General features: G+C 34.2%; 1 protein-coding gene and 1 long non-coding RNA gene across 2 annotated transcripts in view; both read right to left on the bottom strand.

Annotated features, from left to right (window-relative positions):
- LOC147397027 (RIBOSOMAL RNA PROCESSING 5) overlaps window positions 1-11,681 on the bottom strand; it is a 50,141-nt gene extending 38,460 nt beyond the window's left edge. The window contains 13 exon segments of the mRNA XM_086452417.1: window positions 1,470-1,547; window positions 1,550-1,591; window positions 1,701-1,814; window positions 3,414-3,506; window positions 6,082-6,153; window positions 6,251-6,373; window positions 6,482-6,600; window positions 7,593-7,689; window positions 9,720-9,896; window positions 9,986-10,129; window positions 10,944-11,149; window positions 11,231-11,402; window positions 11,581-11,681. Of these exon segments, the coding sequence (XP_086308543.1) occupies window positions 1,470-1,547; window positions 1,550-1,591; window positions 1,701-1,814; window positions 3,414-3,506; window positions 6,082-6,153; window positions 6,251-6,373; window positions 6,482-6,600; window positions 7,593-7,689; window positions 9,720-9,896; window positions 9,986-10,129; window positions 10,944-11,149; window positions 11,231-11,384 (1,419 nt within the window). The 5' untranslated portion in view covers window positions 11,385-11,402; window positions 11,581-11,681.
- A 3,549-nt stretch (window positions 11,682-15,230) lies between these two features.
- On the bottom strand, window positions 15,231-17,300 carry LOC147397026 (uncharacterized). The gene is made up of 2 exons (XR_015180765.1): window positions 17,004-17,300; window positions 15,231-15,481 (listed from the first exon to the last, which is right to left on the bottom strand). It is a non-coding gene; the product is annotated as an uncharacterized LOC147397026 (long non-coding RNA).
- Between the last annotated feature and the right edge of the window lie 2,773 nt (window positions 17,301-20,073).

The following is a 20,073-nucleotide window of genomic DNA, read 5'->3' as shown; positions in this document are numbered from 1 at the left end:
CGGTTCTTCTACACATCAAAACCATCTGAACAAGGGGCTCAAGTTTGTCTCGTATCAGGAAGAGTGAACAATTCTCTAGGGTTAAAAAAAGGTCTCAGTTAAGACCTACTGAAATAACTAGCTCACCATTGTATCAAAGCTCCGGACCTCAAACCAGTTGCGGTCGCATCTCCAAATGTTCATGGTTCTATAGAAAAGCATGACATGTTCACTCCCAACCAACCAACCAAATCAGGTCAATTGATCTATATCAGAAATCAGTCCACAAAGCAGACGTGGGATTGGACTGATCAGGTCCAGACCCATGATGATTCATTTCTCTGACCTCCCCATGGTTTACAGTTCTGCACTGTCTCGTATTGTTCCGGCCAAGACCAAAACAAAATATTGACGGCGAAAGACCAAATTTTTCAGTTTGTCTTGAAATGCCTCCGAATATTTCAGTCGAGATAGTCTTGGATTTTCTCCCGACTGAAACATTACCTCTAGGCGAGCCACATGTTCTCTAGGCTGGTGGAGGCCCATGAACAATCCGTGGGAGAGTCCATCAGATCATGGAATTGGGACCCAAGATGTGGGTATACATATTTTTATAAATCAGGTAGCTGTTTAGAGCACACCTATTTGTACATAGACCAAGCCTAGGGTACAAAATGAACGCTGAGGCAGGAATATTAGATCTATATATATTTAATTTGGGTTGGGTTTTTCTTTGCCCATTCTATCTTCAAAGGGCATATCTGCTATAAGGTAGAAGGAAGAGAAGACGAGTTGTAAGTATGGAGGATTGTGTTCCGAGCAACCAAGATTTAAAAGGGAATAAGGTCTACAGATTCTAAAAGAAGAAATGATCATCGAGTGTGTGCTCAAAAAGAGTCATTGGGATGTTTTGGTGTATACTTAGTAGAAAATTCAGGGGCTTTATTTTTGAGGACTTCTTTTTTAGGTCAGAGCTGGTTTGTTCGAGGACTCCTTCAACCAACCACCGTGAAAGATTTTGCCTCGAAAATGATTGGGAACGTCGCATTCTTGACTCCCAGTTGAACCATAACATACTAGAGAACTTTGATTGCTCCACCTTTTCCAACTCCCCAACCATCACCTTCATAACTCCTAGTTGAACAATAACACAATAGAGAACTCCGATCAGTCCACAATTTTTCTTACCCCATTGTTCCACCCTTTTTCATAACCCTCAGACTGTACTGCGCTAGTCTTGATAAAAACCATATCTTCCCCCCACAGGAAGTATAGCAATGATTTATTTCCAAATGCTTATTACATGTCTCATTTTTAACAAATTCATCGTATTATTCACTTTCTAAATGAATAACCCATGCTCATGATGCTTATACCCCATGCTAGGAGGCTTACCCCTTTGCATTTAAAAACATTGGTGCAGATTGACAACTAAAACCTATCCTGCAACTCAATGGAAAATTAAACAATAGAATAATGCAACAGCTTACCTTCAAAAACCCCATAGCCAGTCCCTCCAAATGCTTGAATCCATGAATTCGAACACGAACACGATTCCCTTGCTTAAAATTTTTTCCAATTTTCGAATTTCATCATCAGCCACATCAAATATCTGGAGTGAACAAAAACGAGCAAGTACCACATACAATTAAGTGCATGTCCTAAAAAAATTATAATGGCCGTAAAAGAGAAGTGACAAAGGAAGGTTCGGATGAACATACACTGACATATGCAGGAGTTGAGACTGGAGAGGAAGGAATCTCAAGCAAAAGACCCAATCCTCTATCAACTCTGACTACACATGAACTTTCAAAAATTTCTCCAGTTTTGACATGCTAAACACACATATACGCACACACATAAACAACATTAGTCCCAGTAGAGCAGCATTGATGCAAAAATTAAAAGATCAGTGATTGCAAATAAATAAATAAATAATAGTAGCAACGTTATATAATTTTAAATTGCAAACTTTTTTTTATATGTATAATGCAATTTATTAAAAACATTGTATTAAATTTGCTAATCGATGAATTAATCGGCAACTTATTGATTAATTCTCGAATATGGTAACATTTTCATCCTTCATCCTCATAATTTTTATTGTCTTTGGCATCAAATTTCAAAAACAAGATACAGTTTTTAAGAAGTTTACAGATGAGGGGTTCTAATAAGAAACCCAAAACCATCATTTGTATATTCTCCAATGTTTTCTATATTTTTTTTACAAAACTTTCCCAAATTTATTAGAGTTGAATCCCTCCCTCCTCCGAATATGTACCAAATCCGAACTTGGTTACTAAGATTGGCATCCCTAAATCCCAGCCAAAATCTCAAAATTGAACAATAACCCTACCCCAAAGACCTTTGTTTTATCCATATTAATGGCTAGCCCAAAAACCACTTCAAAATAACACAATAGACCTATAAAGTCTCTAATTTGTTGTACCGAAGTATCTAAGAATACCAATGTATCATCTTCAAATGAGAAATCAATGATCATTTTGTTCATAGCCTTAAAACCTGTAAGATCCCCATTTCTGCAACTATATTGAATAGGAAAGGTGACAATAGATCTCCTTGGACCTCTAGAGCTCTTGAAGAAATTGGTCGGACTGTCATTAACCAATATTGACGACGAGGCTGATGTGACGCACTTCATGATCCACCCTATCCATCTATACCTGATCATATGTCTTTTCCAAGTCCGATATACACGACACCCCTGGCACCCCTCCACAAATTCTTAAATCTATGCACTCAACGATGACTGCTATCCCATCCAGAATTTGATGGCCCTTGATAAATGCCCCTTTTTCTTAACCAATAATAGATGTAATCACCTGTTTTAGTCTGGTTGCTAGGATTTTTAGAATGATTTGTAGGCACCCTTCACAAGACTAATTGGACGGAAGTTTGATACGTCCTCAACCTCCACATGTTTTGTAATAAGCTAAACAAAAGTAGCATTAGAACAATAATCAAGATATCCTCCGTCAGAAAATCCTTAACAACCCCCATCAGATCAACTTCTATAACATCTCAACACTTCTTGAAGAATGTCATGGAGAAGCCGTCAAGTGCCGGTGCTTTCTCCCCATTCATGACAAGATCAATCTGATATACCTCATCTTCCTCAAATGGTCTCTATAACTATGTCTTTTGTGTTTTTTAGAACTACCAAATTCAAGGTTATCCAGTGGTGTCCTTGAGGCATGATTTTTGGAATATAACCTCTCATAATAATCCACTACTCCGAGGAGGAGGGCCCGATAAAACTGAGAAGAAGGCCTAGTACTGATATCCAGGGCACCATATCAGAAAGAAGCACTTTCCAGGATGATCACAGGCATGTACTCTTTCCAAGAAACATTAGGAAAACTTTATCATGTAAAACAAGTGATAATGATTCTTCTAAAATTCTAGAAACTTACTGAAGGAGGAGCCTTATTATGAAGAAGATGAGGATTCATGGTCAGACCAACAGCCCTAGTTGTGGGGTCAATAAATAATATCCGCGCATTCACCTGAACCAAAAAAGAAAAAATTGAAAACAGATAAAACAAATGCATAACTCATGAGAACTTGAGCATGCAAGAACATATACACAAAGTTCAGGCTAAGAATACAAGGGATTTAAACAGAAAGAGGCAAACAACATACTCAACAAGGATCAGAAATCAAATTTCTAAACCAATAAGGGACAAACCCACCAAATGCTTCACTGGTTATGGAATACAAAAGTAAATCACCTGCTGCAACCTTTAAGCAGTCTATAAATGATCATGCATGAAACACAAACAAGAGATGGAGTGAAATCATTAATGGATCTCTGGAAGTAGAAGAATAGGAAGGCAAGAAGGAGACACAAGATAACATTCTAGTCAAATAAATCTTTATTAACACTGATCCAAAAATATTTATGGATGTATAGGCTTGTTTTTTATAGGTAAAGGCTTTTCATTTGAGACTTCATTTTTAGATAGGCATGCTACTGTGAGGGGATACATTTGTTCTTTACTTCCACTCGTTCTCAGTCGGTCTCCTCGACCTTCTTGAACCTTTTCTATCCTTCACTAGCTTTTACTAATCCAAAAGAAGGAAAAAGACTATTATTTTATTGTTCATATTTTACCCTACCCAGGCATCAAAAAGTGTTAAGTTTTAAAAAAACTAGATTAATTTATCCAACACATGTAACATTCTATAATGATTTTTCCTGTTGCATACCATCTAGCAAAATACATGTTCCATCAACTTAGACATGCACTGAACACGATAAGATTTTAAACCAAAAACAAAGTGCAGTCATTTAAGCCTAACAAGTTTATTAGATTGTTGGATCCCTTGAATGGCACACATTACAATGCTCAGCAATGAAACTTTTAAGAAAGAAAAAAAGCAGAGAAAATGGAAACTCGTGGAACTGCAGAGAATTGCAAGTACAACAACGCAGATTTTGTGTGAAACTGAATTTTTCAAAGAAGCAAAGAACTCAAAGAAAATATCTAACTAAAAAAAACACCATTGGAGTGAGAATAGGGATGACAAGAATAAAAACAAAGAGACAATGTATGAAAATGTCTAACTTGAAAAATTGGGGAGGCTAAGACCCATAGCTCAGTTGGTTTGACACATTGCAAAGTAACTTTGAGGTCGTAGGTTCAAGTCCAGCTTACCCATCAAAAAACCAATGGTGCGTAAATGTAACTTGTTGTTCAAACAACTATTCAAAGTTACTAGAGGTCCTTGTAAGGCTTGTTGGAAAAATTGTTGGCAAACATGATTAATCACTCTTTGAACATGGTTTAAAATCTCGTATCGGATCGATGTTTCGACTCTTTGAAAAACCGAAATGATACTGAGACAAACCCGAAACAGTACGAAACATTCCCGATACATTCTGTGACATTCAATACTTTAAATTAGGATTTTTTAGAAGTCTTATTCAGAAGACTGTGGTCAAGGGAAATTTGATTAGTTTGAAGACAGAGGGTATCTCAGATATTTACCAAAATAGGGGGGGTTTAAATTAATAACCAAATCTTCTAAAGAAGACCAAGGTCAAGGGCAACTTTGTTGTCTCTTGAAAAACAAAATCGCAGCAGCTGCAAGTTCGCAACAGAAGAAGAAGAAGATCGTACCTCGAAGGCTCAAACTTCGACACAAATCTGGCAAAATTCCAGCAACGTCGTTCAACCACCCAGGTCGATCTCCTTCTTCTCCTCAATTTCCTTCTTATTTTCTTTGATTTCTCAGAGAAATCAACTAAAATTTCATATGTTTCGAGTAGGGCACGGTTTTGTCTCGATTTGTTCAAAAGTCAAAACGTTTCGTAAGAAACATTACGAAACGAAATGATATTTTGAACCATGGTTCAAACTGAGTGGTTTCATTTTTGTAATTTTCTATTCGTCCCAAATTCTTAGAAGTTGAATTAACAAATTCCATTCTCTCATTCTATCTCACAATATTAATTCACTCAAAACTTATTTGCTTAAATTTTCACTTTCTGTAAATAGGACCGAGCTTTTTCCAGCTGTCCAATGGCCCTTTCACGTAGTTCTTCTAAATTTTGAATAGTACTTAAGATACTTTGCTTTCGATTATCTAATAAATCACTTGATCAAAGTAGATTATCTTCCCATTCATTTCAAAACTTCCATGATCACTTCCTGAACCAAACATGAATCTTTCGATTCATTTGGCTCAGAAAACTTGAAATAACGAGAATTGACCTAAAATTGCAGAACCAGTAAGTCTAAGAGGTAGGACGTGACATCTTGATGCATAGACTGTATACCACACACGACAACATGGGAGAAGACACATGTTGAGCTTAAGTTAGCGAACTTACAAGGATAACAATCAAGAAAATTTTGGTTCCATCGCAACTCATGGAACCCATTCATACATCGACGTACTGTACTCAACAGCACGAGAACTCACACATGAGCTTACGATTGGAAATTTTTAAAAATAACCATCAAAAACTGGAAATGAACAATATACGAACAATTCACATATTAAATATAATACAATGTGAAAGGATAATCATTTAAGGCGATAAGTTAATAAAAATTGAAAATGGCAAGGCAATACCTTCTTATTTTGGTTATAATCCTCCTTCCATTTTGTGGTAGGAAAAGAATTTTCTAGATGAAAAATATCTACCTGTAGAAAATATCAAAATGGGTGAATGCATCAGCACAAGGCTAAAAATTCATATATGATGAGCAAATGATAGCATATAGCAACATTGAGAACTTACAGTTCCGGTAAAATAAGTAAGGAATGACAACATAATCCCATTTTCAAGAGTTGATTGTACACGAGCATTAACCATCATGCCTGGAACGAGAAGATCGATTGAAATACCCTTAATATCCTTGGTCTGTAGAAGAATATAGCAAATATACAATACCAAGTAAGTACAACAAGCTGCTAGAAAAAAGTATGCACCCATGATTTAATCCAATGAAATAAAAGAACAGAAGCATACCATGCATTTAGACACTACATCAGGGTCACAAATCAGATGAACAACTCGACGAGCCTTATCAAGGCTTTTAACAACTCCTTGTAACAGTTGTCCAACATTCACCTTAAACTCACCACCATCTAGAAAAGAAAAGAAAAAAGTGTCACAAAAAGACAATCAATAACTCACTAAAAATTTGAGGAAAACCTGCACTCAGAAAGAACCCAAGCTTACAACCAATGTTTGCAAATTGCAACAGGATTGAGAACTGTCCTAAGCAAAAAAAAAAAAGGTGATCCAGAGTTTAGGTATTGTAGGTCATAGGAATGGGGTCTAAAAAAATGTCATAATCACAAGTAAATGTGAAACGTACAGAAGCAGGATTTGCTATTTTATGCTCTTTCCCAAGAAATCAGGTAAGGCCAAAAACAACCCATTCAGATGATCATGAGCCTCTAACCAGTTGACCTTCTTTTAAGGACCATTGTATTAATAAGATTTTAAGGATCGTCTGTCATTTTGTATGACCACCCAAAAGAACAAAATAGATACTATAGCTATGATCATCTGGCTGGGACAATTTTTGGCACAAAAGAGCTCTGAAATGGGACCCATAAAACAGTCGATCCTGGCTCCTTCATTTGCACCACAAAATGCTGAAGTGTATTTATGGCCTTTAGAAATAATTCTTTAGTTTTCCCCTCCCTTGTTTATTGGTAAAAAAAAATCTCCTTTCTAAGGGCCCGTTTGGATAGAAAGTAGATAGGAAGAAAGTAGCTTTTAAAAAGTAGAAAGTAATTTCCTTTTGCTTTTTAAAAAGTTAGAATTTTTACTTTTAGAAAGTAGCTTTTTAAAATGAATCCAAACTTACTTTTTAACTTTCGAAAGTTAAAAAGGTTAGTTTTTAAGTGTATCCAAATGTTGTAGGAAGACTTTCAAAAGTTAAGCTACTTTTAGAAAGTAGCTCTAAATACATTGCAGGAAGACAAGCAAAATATAATAGCCAACAAAAAGAGTGGCGGGGAAGAATGAAAAGGGAAATGGATGACAAGTTGATAAAAGCAGACAAGATAATAAACATAAAAGAATAAGGGAAAGATACCATGCAAATATAATAGATGACAACTATCACCTTTGTTTCTACTTGGCAAAAAACCGGTGAAGGAAGACGATCCAAAATGAAGCATGTAACCATGATCTTCAACGCTTTTCACATATGCTGTCAGGACCTGTAAATAGTACCCGAATAAAACAAGAATTCAAAACACTATATGTAAGAACAAGACCATAAAATATAAATAACAGAGTTTCAAGTCGATAAACAGAAACATGAAGTACATTTTTGAACTTTGTAACCAAAACACACATTTTCTAGAAAGGTGCCATCTTGCACAAAACTAAGCCGCTGGTGAATCCACTAGTGAAGTCAAACAAGATTCACAAAGTTCAATGGTGACAGAAATAGATCACTAATTACTGATTGTGATTAGTAAATTTGAGGTGAAGATGCAACTGCATCTCGATCTAAAAAATGAAATAGGGTTCAATATTCATTTCAAGCGATGATACACAAATAAAACAGATTTCCATGATAAAAACAAAGAGACAGATGCAGGTGATTGATGGAGCCATTCCAATGATGATAAAGCATGACAAAACAAAGCAAAGATAGAAGGACTGTGCATCATCAGTGATCTGAGTGGCATTGAATCTCTGATAAACATGTAGTTCAATGGGTGTGGCAAGGGTGAAACAGGGGAGATCAACACTTATGAAAAGAGTTACAGACAAGAAGTCATGGAAATGGCTAAGAGATGAAGAGAATAGACAAAATACAGAAAGAAGATGAACGTTTAGATCAGACAATAGCCACAGAAGAGAAGCATACCAAGTTCATATTTTCAATAGAGCTTAAGTTATGATACTATACTAGAAATTGAATTTTAATGATCATGGATGCAACAAAATCACCCTACGAAGGGTTTAAACAAATGATGACGATGCAAGGCTATGTATGGGAATATAAACAATCCTAATCTATAAATTTCTTTTTTGATAGGCAACCCTAATCTATAAATCAATCTAACTTGGTCTTTGTGATAGATAGTAATCATAAATCAAAATTCTATCTCCCAAATCTTTTTGAAGAATTTTTATTTTTATTTTAAATCAAATTAGAGTAAAATTAAAAATTCCATCGGGCTGATGTCAAGTGGTGTACCCTTCTATTTTAGAAATAAGAGCTTGTAGTTATTGCTGCATTAGGTGTTACTTTCAAATTTTTTTGTGTGGTGAAACTCCATCCATAACAAGTCCATTAGAGAGACAAACCAAAAATCATCCTATGTCAGATAGGACTCCTAGTTGTTGCTTTTTCCCATCTTCTTTATGTACCAGCTTAGCTTTATGATGTGTTTTAATTCCAGCCTTTAAATCCTACCCATATTCAGTTCATCCAGCCCCTTCAAGTCGGAGAAGCTATAATAACCCGTAAACTATTCCTTTTTCAGCCATGTTGAAACCCTAAAACACACTAATTGAATCCAAAGTACTTGCTGACTAGAAATTCAACTAGCATCTTACTAGAGTCAGGTTCTATCATTTTAGGTCCTCAAAACCCATTTACACCTTGTCCCACTTATGAGATACCAACCCTGAACTCCAGTTCTAAAATCTCTAACAATTCATTTATAGATGGAAAAACTTGTTACCAATTCTTTTGTCAACACCCCAATCAATGTTGTTAAATAGCATATGTGACAATGTACAACCAGCACATGTTGTTCGCATATGCCATTTCGCACATTGCATATATGGTAGCATATGTTGCAAGGAGGGCAGAGGAAAAATGCAGAAAATGTTTAAATCTCGATTCTTGAGTAGTTTTCTTTTTCTTTTGAGTCTTGAGAGTGACTTAAGTTGAGACTTAAACTTTGAGAGTAATAATGTAGAGTAGAGATTAGAGAATATTTATAATTATGTGAGAATGTATTAGAAAATGTAATGAGATTTAATAGTTGGAGGCTTTGTGACAGTAAGAAAGAGATTAGAAGGTAGAAGAGATGTTGTAAAAGGAGTATGAGGGTAGACGTGGGATATTTATAAGAGAAAAATGAGTTTATGCTAAAAAAGAAGAAGAAAATCTGTATCCAAATAATATGCCATCGCATATTTTAGCATGCAAGCAAACATCATACTTACAAGAAACTGTGACAGAAAAATTTATAAACACATTACACAAAAACATATGATAACATACCATCCCTTCTTGAACAACATCAAAGGTTAAACCCTTGTGCAACAATGCAAGACGGAGAGAAAGCCAAATCTTTCTTCTCCCTTTCCCCTCACTTTTGTCATCATCGACTTGTACGACAATGCTAGAAACAAGCTGACCAACATGAAATACACTGGATAGGAAGTTACTTTCAAAATCCTGCACAGAAAAAGAGACTCTCCAACATTAGAAAAAATGTAAAAGTTCTGGACATCCATTTGAAGAAGAATAAGGAAACTTAATAACACCTTGATTTCATTATCTGAAGAAGCAAGATCAGATGCTTCCTTTACACGAACCAATCCACGTAGACCTCCAGGAAGACCAATAACAAGATCTTTTTCATTTACTTCAGTAATGACTCCCCAAAGCTTCATTCCAGGTGAAACATTCTATGCATTCACACGGATATAGAATTTTAAATTCAATTAGCATCTCCAGCCCTTACCCAAAGTCAGACTCAAATTTAAAATTTTGAGTAAAACTGCCACTTTTGATGCTCCAGTCCCTAAACCAAACTTATATCAAACTGACTTTTACCCAAAATCAAACTCAAATCAAGGGAGAGTTTGAGTAAAACTTAAATCCCAACGGTCATTTTTTACATAAGAAAATTACTTTTCATAATAACTTAGTATGTTTCAAATATTACTAAGGGATGATACAGATTACTACATTGACAATCCAACATTAGAGCCTTCTAGATTTCATGGAAAAAACTCGTATTCAAAGAAAAAAAATTATGTTTGGGACTTCATCAAAGATGTTGAAAATGGTTGGCTACCGAACTCCCACATTTAAAATTAAAATTCAACGGTAAAAAATAACTTTTTTTTTTCTAATTAATTTTTCACCAAATTATGTTTTTGTTCTTATTTATGCAGCATTGGATCATGTTTTAGGATGCCACAATGTGAGCTCAAGACCCTCAATTAGATTTGAAATCTTACTAAGTTAGTACGGTTAGCCTGATTTTTTCAGTTTCCCACTGGAGTGCTTCATATCAAGTGAAGTTTTTACTTAAATTTGAGTAAATATTTGAGTCATAGCTGAAGAATGCAATATTCTCTGTTTCATCATTTAGCATGACTTTTACACAATTTGTGTGTCATCAAGCTTTCAAATTGAAGATATTTTCTCTGTAAAAATTCAAAATTAAAAGAAAAAAAATAACATATGGAGAATATTGAGCTACTGTTTTCATACCTTTAAAGTGATCCTATTTGCAAACCTAGGTGGTTTCCCTGTAATGCCTTCGCCAAAGAGAGAACCAAAATCATCCTCCGCCATGTAATTCTTTCTTTGCTTCATATTTTTCTTCTTTTTCAACCCCCTCTTTTCTGCTTCAAATTCTGCATCAACTTCAGCACGAACTTCATATTCTTCTTGTCGACTAAGAGAGCTCCCTCCTCCTACAAATACATCGAGAATTAGCAAATTGTTACTCTGACCACCGATTGTATTTCAGATTTCAGTCTAATTGAAAACCCTACCTCGAGGAAAATCAGGAACGTCATCTTCAATTTGCAGAGGCAAAACTTCTGAACGTTCAGCAACATTGGATTTGTGGTTGGGTTTGAAGATTTTTCGAGGTTTTAGTGCATCTTTGGATTTCCTCTGCAGGGGTTTCTTTTGAGGTCTGGCCATTTTGAAGGGTTTTCGAAGCTTCAATAACACGAAATAAAATATCAATTTCATGTCCAAAAAAAATACAGAAAAAAAAAAAACGGAACTTGCAATGGTAAATCCGATTCCCAGAAGAACCAAACAACGCAAAATTAACCAAAAAATTGTACGGAAGAGAAGGCCTACTGCTACTGTCCGAGAGAGAGAGAGAGGGTACCTGGTTATCGAAAGGAGAAGGAACGATGAGCGAGGAGGAGCACTGCAGTGTGGACTACAGAAATCTGCGAAAGAGTTTTAAGGGAGGGTTTTAGGTTTTCAAGGTTTTGTGACTTGTGAGGGGAAATAGGGAGGGCACCAGGACGGGTTTGGACCGGGTTTAACTTAACCCGGATCCAATTAATTTTGTTGGTTCCAAACCCGACCCAACTCCAACCCGGATATGAAATTTTTAACTCATCCTTGCCCCGTAATGATATTTCTAAAATCCCGCCCCGCCCAGCCCAATAATACATTTTTTCTTTCTTTCTTATGGAGAAATCTATATTTGTTTAATGAAAGTAAATCTTAATAACATTTTAGAAGTTGCACGTCCACATCCCTAAATCATTAACAAATTTAAAATTTTATTCTAAAGTTTGGAAATGTATGGAATTTTCTTACTTACATTCAATTGTTTTGATAAATTGAAAATATATATAATTTATTTCAAGTTTGAAGAAAAATAAAACTTATTTCAGTTTACACTAAACCAATTTATCAAACTCATTTTCTCTGGATTGTAGATTTAATCTGAACTGAACTTGTGTAACATTTGCCAACATGTGGAATGAAATGTGTAGACAATATCTTATTAGAATTGATATAGAACTAAGTTGTAACGTCTACAAAAAAAAAAAACTTAATATCCTACAACAACAACAAAAACCTAATACTGACACAAAGAGTTGTGATGAGATATTGAGAGATGTTATGAGTTAGATCTGGGGTGTCATTAGTACAAGATAAAAGAGAGGGAGTATATGTTTTTGTCAACCAAGAGAGGGTGGTGTGAGTTCAATTAGGGTTTCGTTGTTTGTTGGTGCAAGATGTGTGTCGTGAACGAGAGAGAGAGAGAGAGAGAGGGTGGTTGTAGGAAATATGGAAGAGGGATAGTTTGGAAGAGATGAATTGAGAAAGGGAGGTGTAATTGCTAAAAGCTTTTAGGTTAAATAGATAGAGTGAGTGCATTTATAATTATCGAAAGGTATTTAAAAGTGTAAAAAAATAAAATGGTTTAAATCACAAAATCGGTCCCATCTCAAAATCGACTTGATTTTTCATTTCTAATACCAAAACCACCTCAGAACCATTTAAACGTGTGGAAACCCGACCCTATAGGGCGTAACGGAAAAAAATTGTCATCCTTGGTCACCTTTGAGACCAAGATGACTAAATCGAATCATTTCAATTTCAAATAAGCTTCTAACATCACCTTAGCATCCAAAAAATTCATGTTGGGAAGTGGATTTTGCAAGTTGACTTAATTTTTACCTACTTAATAAAAATAATTAAATTGAACTAAAATGAATAATGTGCTAAAACAAAAATCTAAGAGATGATATAGTAAATAAGACATTCTAAAAATTACATATCAAAATACATTTTGAAAATATCTACAGAATAGTTAATTTTTCAATTTTTTGATCGAAATTAATATAATTGACCTATCAAAAAATACAAATATAACTTTCATATGAAAAAAAATGTAAATTTTAACTAAGGTAATAATAATTTTTTTAATTTAAATTAACAAAAAATAAAATTACACCAACCTTTATTTCTTTGTGTAAATTTGGGGTTAAGAGTATACTCGAACATTGTTCATGAAGTTTTCTCGCTATTATTACATCTAAACACTAGTATTCTCTTGCATCTAGTTGATTCTTTTCTCCATCAAATATTCTTATTATTATCATTAATTTTTTTTACCACATTTTCATCTTTTCACAATGTAATTGGGTCTAGACGAATTCACTGTATTCATCTATCTTAGAACACAGTAATATCGTGCATTAGTCTTGTTCTCACAATTTCAAATCCTAAAAAATCATAATAATAATTGATTAAAGACTTTATTTTTTATTTTTAAAGGTAAACAAAGGTTACGACTAACCCTCTACTAGAAATAAAAAAAAACACCGTTGCTTTATAAAGGTGTGACTTCCCGCATCCTCTCGTATTAAAAACTTGTAAGGCAACAAAGAGAAAGAAAAAATAATGAATTTTTTTTTTATTTTTACAGACATACAAGCATACATGTGTATAAATACATACATACCTAAGAGTAATATGATATTTTTGAAGATAAAATTCTATCAATTTTTTATCATTTTTGTAAGTAAGTTTTTTACCAAAATAAATATAACTTTTATGGAAAAATGTAAATTTTAACTATGGTAAATAACAACTATTTTAATTTAAATTACAACAGATGAAAATTACACCAACTTTTTTGACTTGGTGAAAAATTGGGGTTAAGGGTATACTCATGCATTATCCACGAGATATTTTCACCGTTGTCATGTCGGAACACCAGTCCTTACTTGTGTCCAATCAATTTTATTTCTCCATCAATTATAATATTCTTATTGTTATCATTAATTTTTTTCACCTCTTCTTCTTTTCATAACTCAATTGGGTCTATATGAATTAATTGTATTCCTTTATTTTGGAATGAAGTAGTACCGTTCATTTGTCTTGTCTCTTACATTTTCAAGTTTTTAAAAATTATAACAGTTCATTAAAGACTTTGTTTTTTAAAGATAATCGAGGGTTATGACTAAGTCCCACTGAAATACCAGATACCGAAATACAAACCAATGAATTTCTCAACACAATTACTCATTATAAATATCAAAAATGGTATACTACTATAACCATAAAAAATAAAAAAAATTCAAAAAAGTTCATAGCCTTAATTGACTCAGCTAAAATGTATATAAGAAGGATTGATTCCCATATCCTTTTGCAAATCCACCAATACCTCTTTAATCACAGCCAATGGAAAACAGATGAATATTAAATATAAAATAACAGATTCTTATATTTGCAAGCACAAAACTTGTATCTCAGTTCCCTTTCTTATAGTTCCAAACCTACAACAAGAAGCTATATTAGGAAATCTTTTTTCTGAATCAAATACAACCATTTATTATGACTCATGAAGGGATCCTTTGTAAAATAAATAATACCGAGTTACTCTTCAATTTTATAACTCCACCTACATATGGTCAGGTTGATATATTAATAAACTTGATCAGATCCAAAGAAAAGCAACTTATTCTAATAAATCAAGAAAAATAATTTCAAAAAATAAAACAAGATATCACTAGCAATAAATTACAGACAAAAATAAGACATTTTGAACAAACTTTAATAAAAAATTGTTGCTCCGATATACCTAATGCATTTTGGTATAGAAAAACTCATCAATTAACATTACCTTACACTCCAAATTTTAATGAAAAGGATATTCCTACAAAAGCTAGACCTGTCCAAATGAATTCTCAATTTTTAGAATTATGTAAAGAAGAAATACAAGATCTCTTCAACAAGAAATTAATAAGAAAATCAAAATCACCATGGAGTTGTGCTGCCTTTTATGTTGAAAATGCAGCAGAATTAGAAAGAGGGGCTCCCAGTGTGACGCCCCGCCGAACGCTAACACAAATCCCCATGTCAGATTTCAAGGTACGAGGTGGCACCTCGAAATTTCGGCATGGTCTCCTCTGTTTATGTTAGCATTCCAAGGCGATTCAACCTGCACCTGATAAACGACATACAATCCTGCATATAACAAACAAAATATAATACTAGCGGAAGCCTATATACGTCTAATAATGTCTGATAGATCAGAGTGCGGAAGAAGAAAAATTATATACAGGATTATACAAAATTCCTCACTCTAACATAATTCCTAACACTCAAGACAGAATCCATAAGACTACCTGGAGAAACTGACACCACTAGGGGGTATAGCCCTAATGCTTACCAGGTGACGGACTCTGGTTGTCTATCTGACCAACCAGATGATCCTCGCTCTTGTTCTACACTTGTTTCGCCAAGCTTCAGATCTGAAACTAAAAAAAATGGAGAAGGAAAGGGTGAGTAACAATGGTTACCCAGTAGGGAAACAAACAATTTCTGCCAATAACCCCTCCTAACATGAACGAATAAGCATACTGAATCATTTTAAAATAGTCAAAGTTTTGCAGAAGAAATTACGATTAACTGGTACATATAGCCAGGGATAAACAACTAAAAATTTTAAAACTCACATTACATCGATCAACAGTACTCACTATAACATTCTCTTTTTATACAAATCTAATTGATCAAATGGAAATAATAAACATGCATTTCATTTTATATATCAAAATAAGCAACAGATACATAATACACAATGGTGGAGTATTGGAATTAGAGAGTTGGGATTCACGACTGGATCGCTCCCAGTCGGGACATGATGTTACAATTCTTCTCGGGCTTTTAGTTCCTGATTTTGTGGCTGGTCGCTGTTTACCACGCTTGGTTGACCATTTATCCGGCTCAGGCTGGCCGTTTGACGTGACCGTAAGCAATGGGTCTCTTTTCAATGTGTCAGAACGTTCGACTACTATAGATTATTAGTGATCACTGACTAATCATCTTCGTCTATGCCTATCAGGCGTACATGTGATTCCCAAATATACAAACCATTCGTATACGACCACCTTTACATTACAAGTTCACTGGTAAAGATAGAGAGGAATAAACCCGGATTCCAGTTGTGACTCCACTCTCATACGCGTCCCATACCACGTATGAGCTTGGTGGTCCCTACCGTACATCCCAGGATAGTACACCACTCCGGATGATATGACGCACTATCCCTTCAGGCATTCACAAACTCTTTAACAGCTCACAAAATAGCTACATATATATATATATATATATATATATTATTTTCATTTGAAAATAAAAGAGAAATTAACAATACAAGGTTGAGAATAGATATCCAGTTTCCTACCATGCAAGTGTGGCCACCCGGCCTAAAATAAATAACATAACGGAGCACCTCGCGCTAACAGAAAGGAAATAAACATGCAACCAATAATATTATCACTGGATATCTGTTCACCAACCTACACACAACACAACAACGTAAAATGCAGACATCACCCCTCGGGTGTGACTCTGACATTTTACCGTTTCATACCCTTTTTCCCTTTTTTTTTGACTTTTACAATTTTCAATCTCTTCAATAAAACATCCATTTTCTCATATTCATCAACTCAATATGAGTTCAATGAATATTAAATCACATTTTCCAACTAACGAATTTATTTTTATCAAAAACCTTAAAAAATACAAAACTTATATTAAAACGGGTTCCGAGCAGTGCACCGGACCCAACTTACAGAAATAACCCAATAAAATACCTTACCCACGTATAATTTGTTAAAAATATAATTAAACATATCAATCATGCAATTTCTGGCGTGAATTTTTGAAATAACAAAAGAATTCTACATTTCGGAAATACATCCAAATTTTTCCAATAAAATCCTAAATGCAATTTTCACAATCTATGATTACTAATAGAAATTGAGAGTTCCTTACAATGTCTAGGCGAAAGGATCGAAGCGTGTGCGTGGAAATCGAGGAGATTGGCGCGGAATTCGAGACGGACCAAACTTCGAAGCGGCTGATTTTCGAAACCGACCCAGTGGTTTCGAAGATCTCGATGTGCTCGTCTTTTCTCTCTTCTACGGCGAAAGACAGTTTGACCCCGAAATCGATGAAAACCGAGGTCGAAGTTACGAAAATCTCCGTATAAAAATACGGCTGATTTTTGACTATACGGGGTGAAAAACACGAGAAAACGGAAGGAACTTGGTTGGGTTATGTAGAGAATGAGGCTGCAGACGTTTTTCTCTTCTGCGTCGGAAAGTGATTTGACCCCGAAACGGACGAAATCCGAGGTCAAAGTTTCGAAATTTCCGTATCCAAATACGGTTGATTTTTGACGATATCGGATGAAATAGAAAGTGAAATGAAGAAAGGTTGGGTGGGTTTTGTAGAGAACGTAGCTGCGGACATTTATCCCTTCTGCGTCGATTGTCGACGGCGAGCCGTTTGTGAGAGATCTGAGGTGGAAGGTCGAAGAGAAAAGGAAAAAAAAAAAATCGTTTTATATGTCTCGGCCGTATGGACGCGTTGGGGAAGATGAGTTATATAAAAAAAATTAAAAATATTATTTAAATAACATGTGGGACAAATTCGATATTTTGTCAATTGTTTCGATTGTCGATAACTTTATCATCCGGACTCCAAAACTGACAAATGAATACTCTATTTCGCCTAATTTTTCGTTTCGGATCTAATGGTATAGTCAATTTCTACAAATTATGTCTCCATCAAAAATTTACATTTTTGGCCTGACGTGACCCCTAAACTTGATGTCGTTTTCGTTTTTGGCGATAATTCAACTTCCTGATCTCCAAAAATGACAAATAAATAGTCCATGTTGAATAATTTTTCGTTATGAACCCAATGGTATGATCGAATTTTAAAAATTATTCCTCTAACAAAAAGTCACTGTTTTAGCCTGGTCCGACCCGGTAATCGAGGATTTTGCAACTTTTATATTCGGACTCGCATTTGAGCGTGCTTATAGGCTAAACTATGTTTTTCGATCATTTTGAATCTAATGGTGAGGTCAGATTCCATTAAAAATGATCAAAAACATCCTAAAGTTTTACCTCTAAATCCCACTTTCAAGATTTTCTTAAAATTCCACTATTTATTTTTTCCTCGAGATACGAATTAAAAATTCGGGGTGTTACACCCAGACTCGTAATAAACTATAAACCCCTTAACAAAGTATTACAAGCAATAAGATATCCAGTACCAAATAAACAAGACCTTATTGACCGTCTAATAGAAGCAAACATCTTTTCAAAATTTGACCTAAAATCAGGGTTTTGGCAAATACAAATAAAAAATGAAGATAGATATAAGACAGCATTCACTGTCCCTTTTGGACATTTTGAATGGAATGTTATGCCGTTTGGATTAAAAAACGTTCCCAGTAAATTTCAAAACATGATGAATGATATATTCTCAAATTTCTCAAAATTCATATTAGTCTATATAGACGATATACTAATATTTTCTCAAAACATAGATTCCCATTGAAAACATCTTTACATATTTAAAAAAACAATCTTACAAAATGGGTTAGTCCTTTCCCAAAGAAAGATCCATCTGTTCCAAACAAAAATTCAATTTTTAGGATTTTCTATAGAAAATAAAACTTACACTCCTATAAATCGCGTTATTCAATTTGTTGACAAATTTCCTGATGAAATTACAGACAAAAAATAATTACAAAGGGTTTTAGGATGTCTTAATTATGTTCTCAATTTTATAAAAAATCTCAAAGCAGAACGCAAAATTCTTTTCGACTTTTTAAAAAACCCAAAGAAAAATAGTCCTAAAAAGATATGGACCACAAATCATACACTTACCGTTCAAAAGATTAAACAAACTGTAAAAATACTACCTTGTTTACATATTCAGAATCTTGAACTACCCAAGATAATTCAAACTGATGCATCTGAAATAGGATATGGAGGAGTATTATTACAAAAAACAGAAAATGAATAACAAATAGTAAGATATACTACAGGAATCTGGAATCTCTGCTAACAAAATTATTCTATGATAAAAAAGGAATTATTAGCTATTGTTTTAACTATCTTGAAATTTCAAAGCGATATATTAAATCAAAAGTTTTTATTAAAAATAGATTGCAAATCTGCAAAAGATGTTTTAGAAAAAGATGTCAAAAACCTTGCTTCAAAACAGATCTTCGCTAGATGGCAAACTTTACTTTCAATTTTTGAATTTGATATTGAATTCATCCCTGGATCTCAAAATTGTCTCCCTGATTTTTTAACCAGAGAGTTCCTTTAAAAGCCACAACAATGAGCAATTTCAAAAGCCATCAAAAGTCCAAAGGAAAAGATAAAATGCCTATCGAAATTACTCATTCTCGTTTCTCTCCAATATCTCCAAAATCTGAATACCTTTACAAAATAAGCCAAGCTTTATTCTCTCTGTCCCAAAAGTAATATGAATCATTATCTATTCCTCAAATACAAAAACAATTATTCCCTGCAAATAACCTTTTTAATCCTAAACAACCCAATCTTTCTTCAAAATTCTACGAAGCCATCATTTCCCAAACACAAAGTGCAATTATATCTCACAATCTCGATCAAGATGGACAAATTGCCTATTCAAATATCAAAATTCAAAAAATAATTTCAGAACAAGACTGGGGAGAGTCTTTCTGGACTTCCAAATATGTCAAATCTCCTTCTAACCAACAAATTCCCTATACCTATTGGGATTATCAAAATTCTTGAGAATATGTGCTACTCATTCAAAATACCAAAGGTTCTCATTCGTGGTTCATTCAATTCTGCCAATATTTCAATAAACAAATTCCTTACTGGTTCTTTAATCAATGGTGGCAAAATTACGACTCAATATATGAAATTCTCCCCTTTGATCAAGTTACTCTCTTTGAAGAATTTATAAACAATAATAAATTCAAAATCGAAGATTTGAACTACCAAAATATGTTGTTCTTTGCACACACCAAATATCCATGGATTCTCAG

The sequence above is a fragment of the Akebia trifoliata genome, chromosome 8 (assembly GCF_017979445.1).
Source record: "Akebia trifoliata isolate Shusen 1 chromosome 8, ASM1797944v1, whole genome shotgun sequence".
Lineage (NCBI taxonomy): Eukaryota > Viridiplantae > Streptophyta > Magnoliopsida > Ranunculales > Lardizabalaceae > Akebia > Akebia trifoliata.
This window is presented reverse-complemented; position numbering and strand designations above follow the sequence as displayed.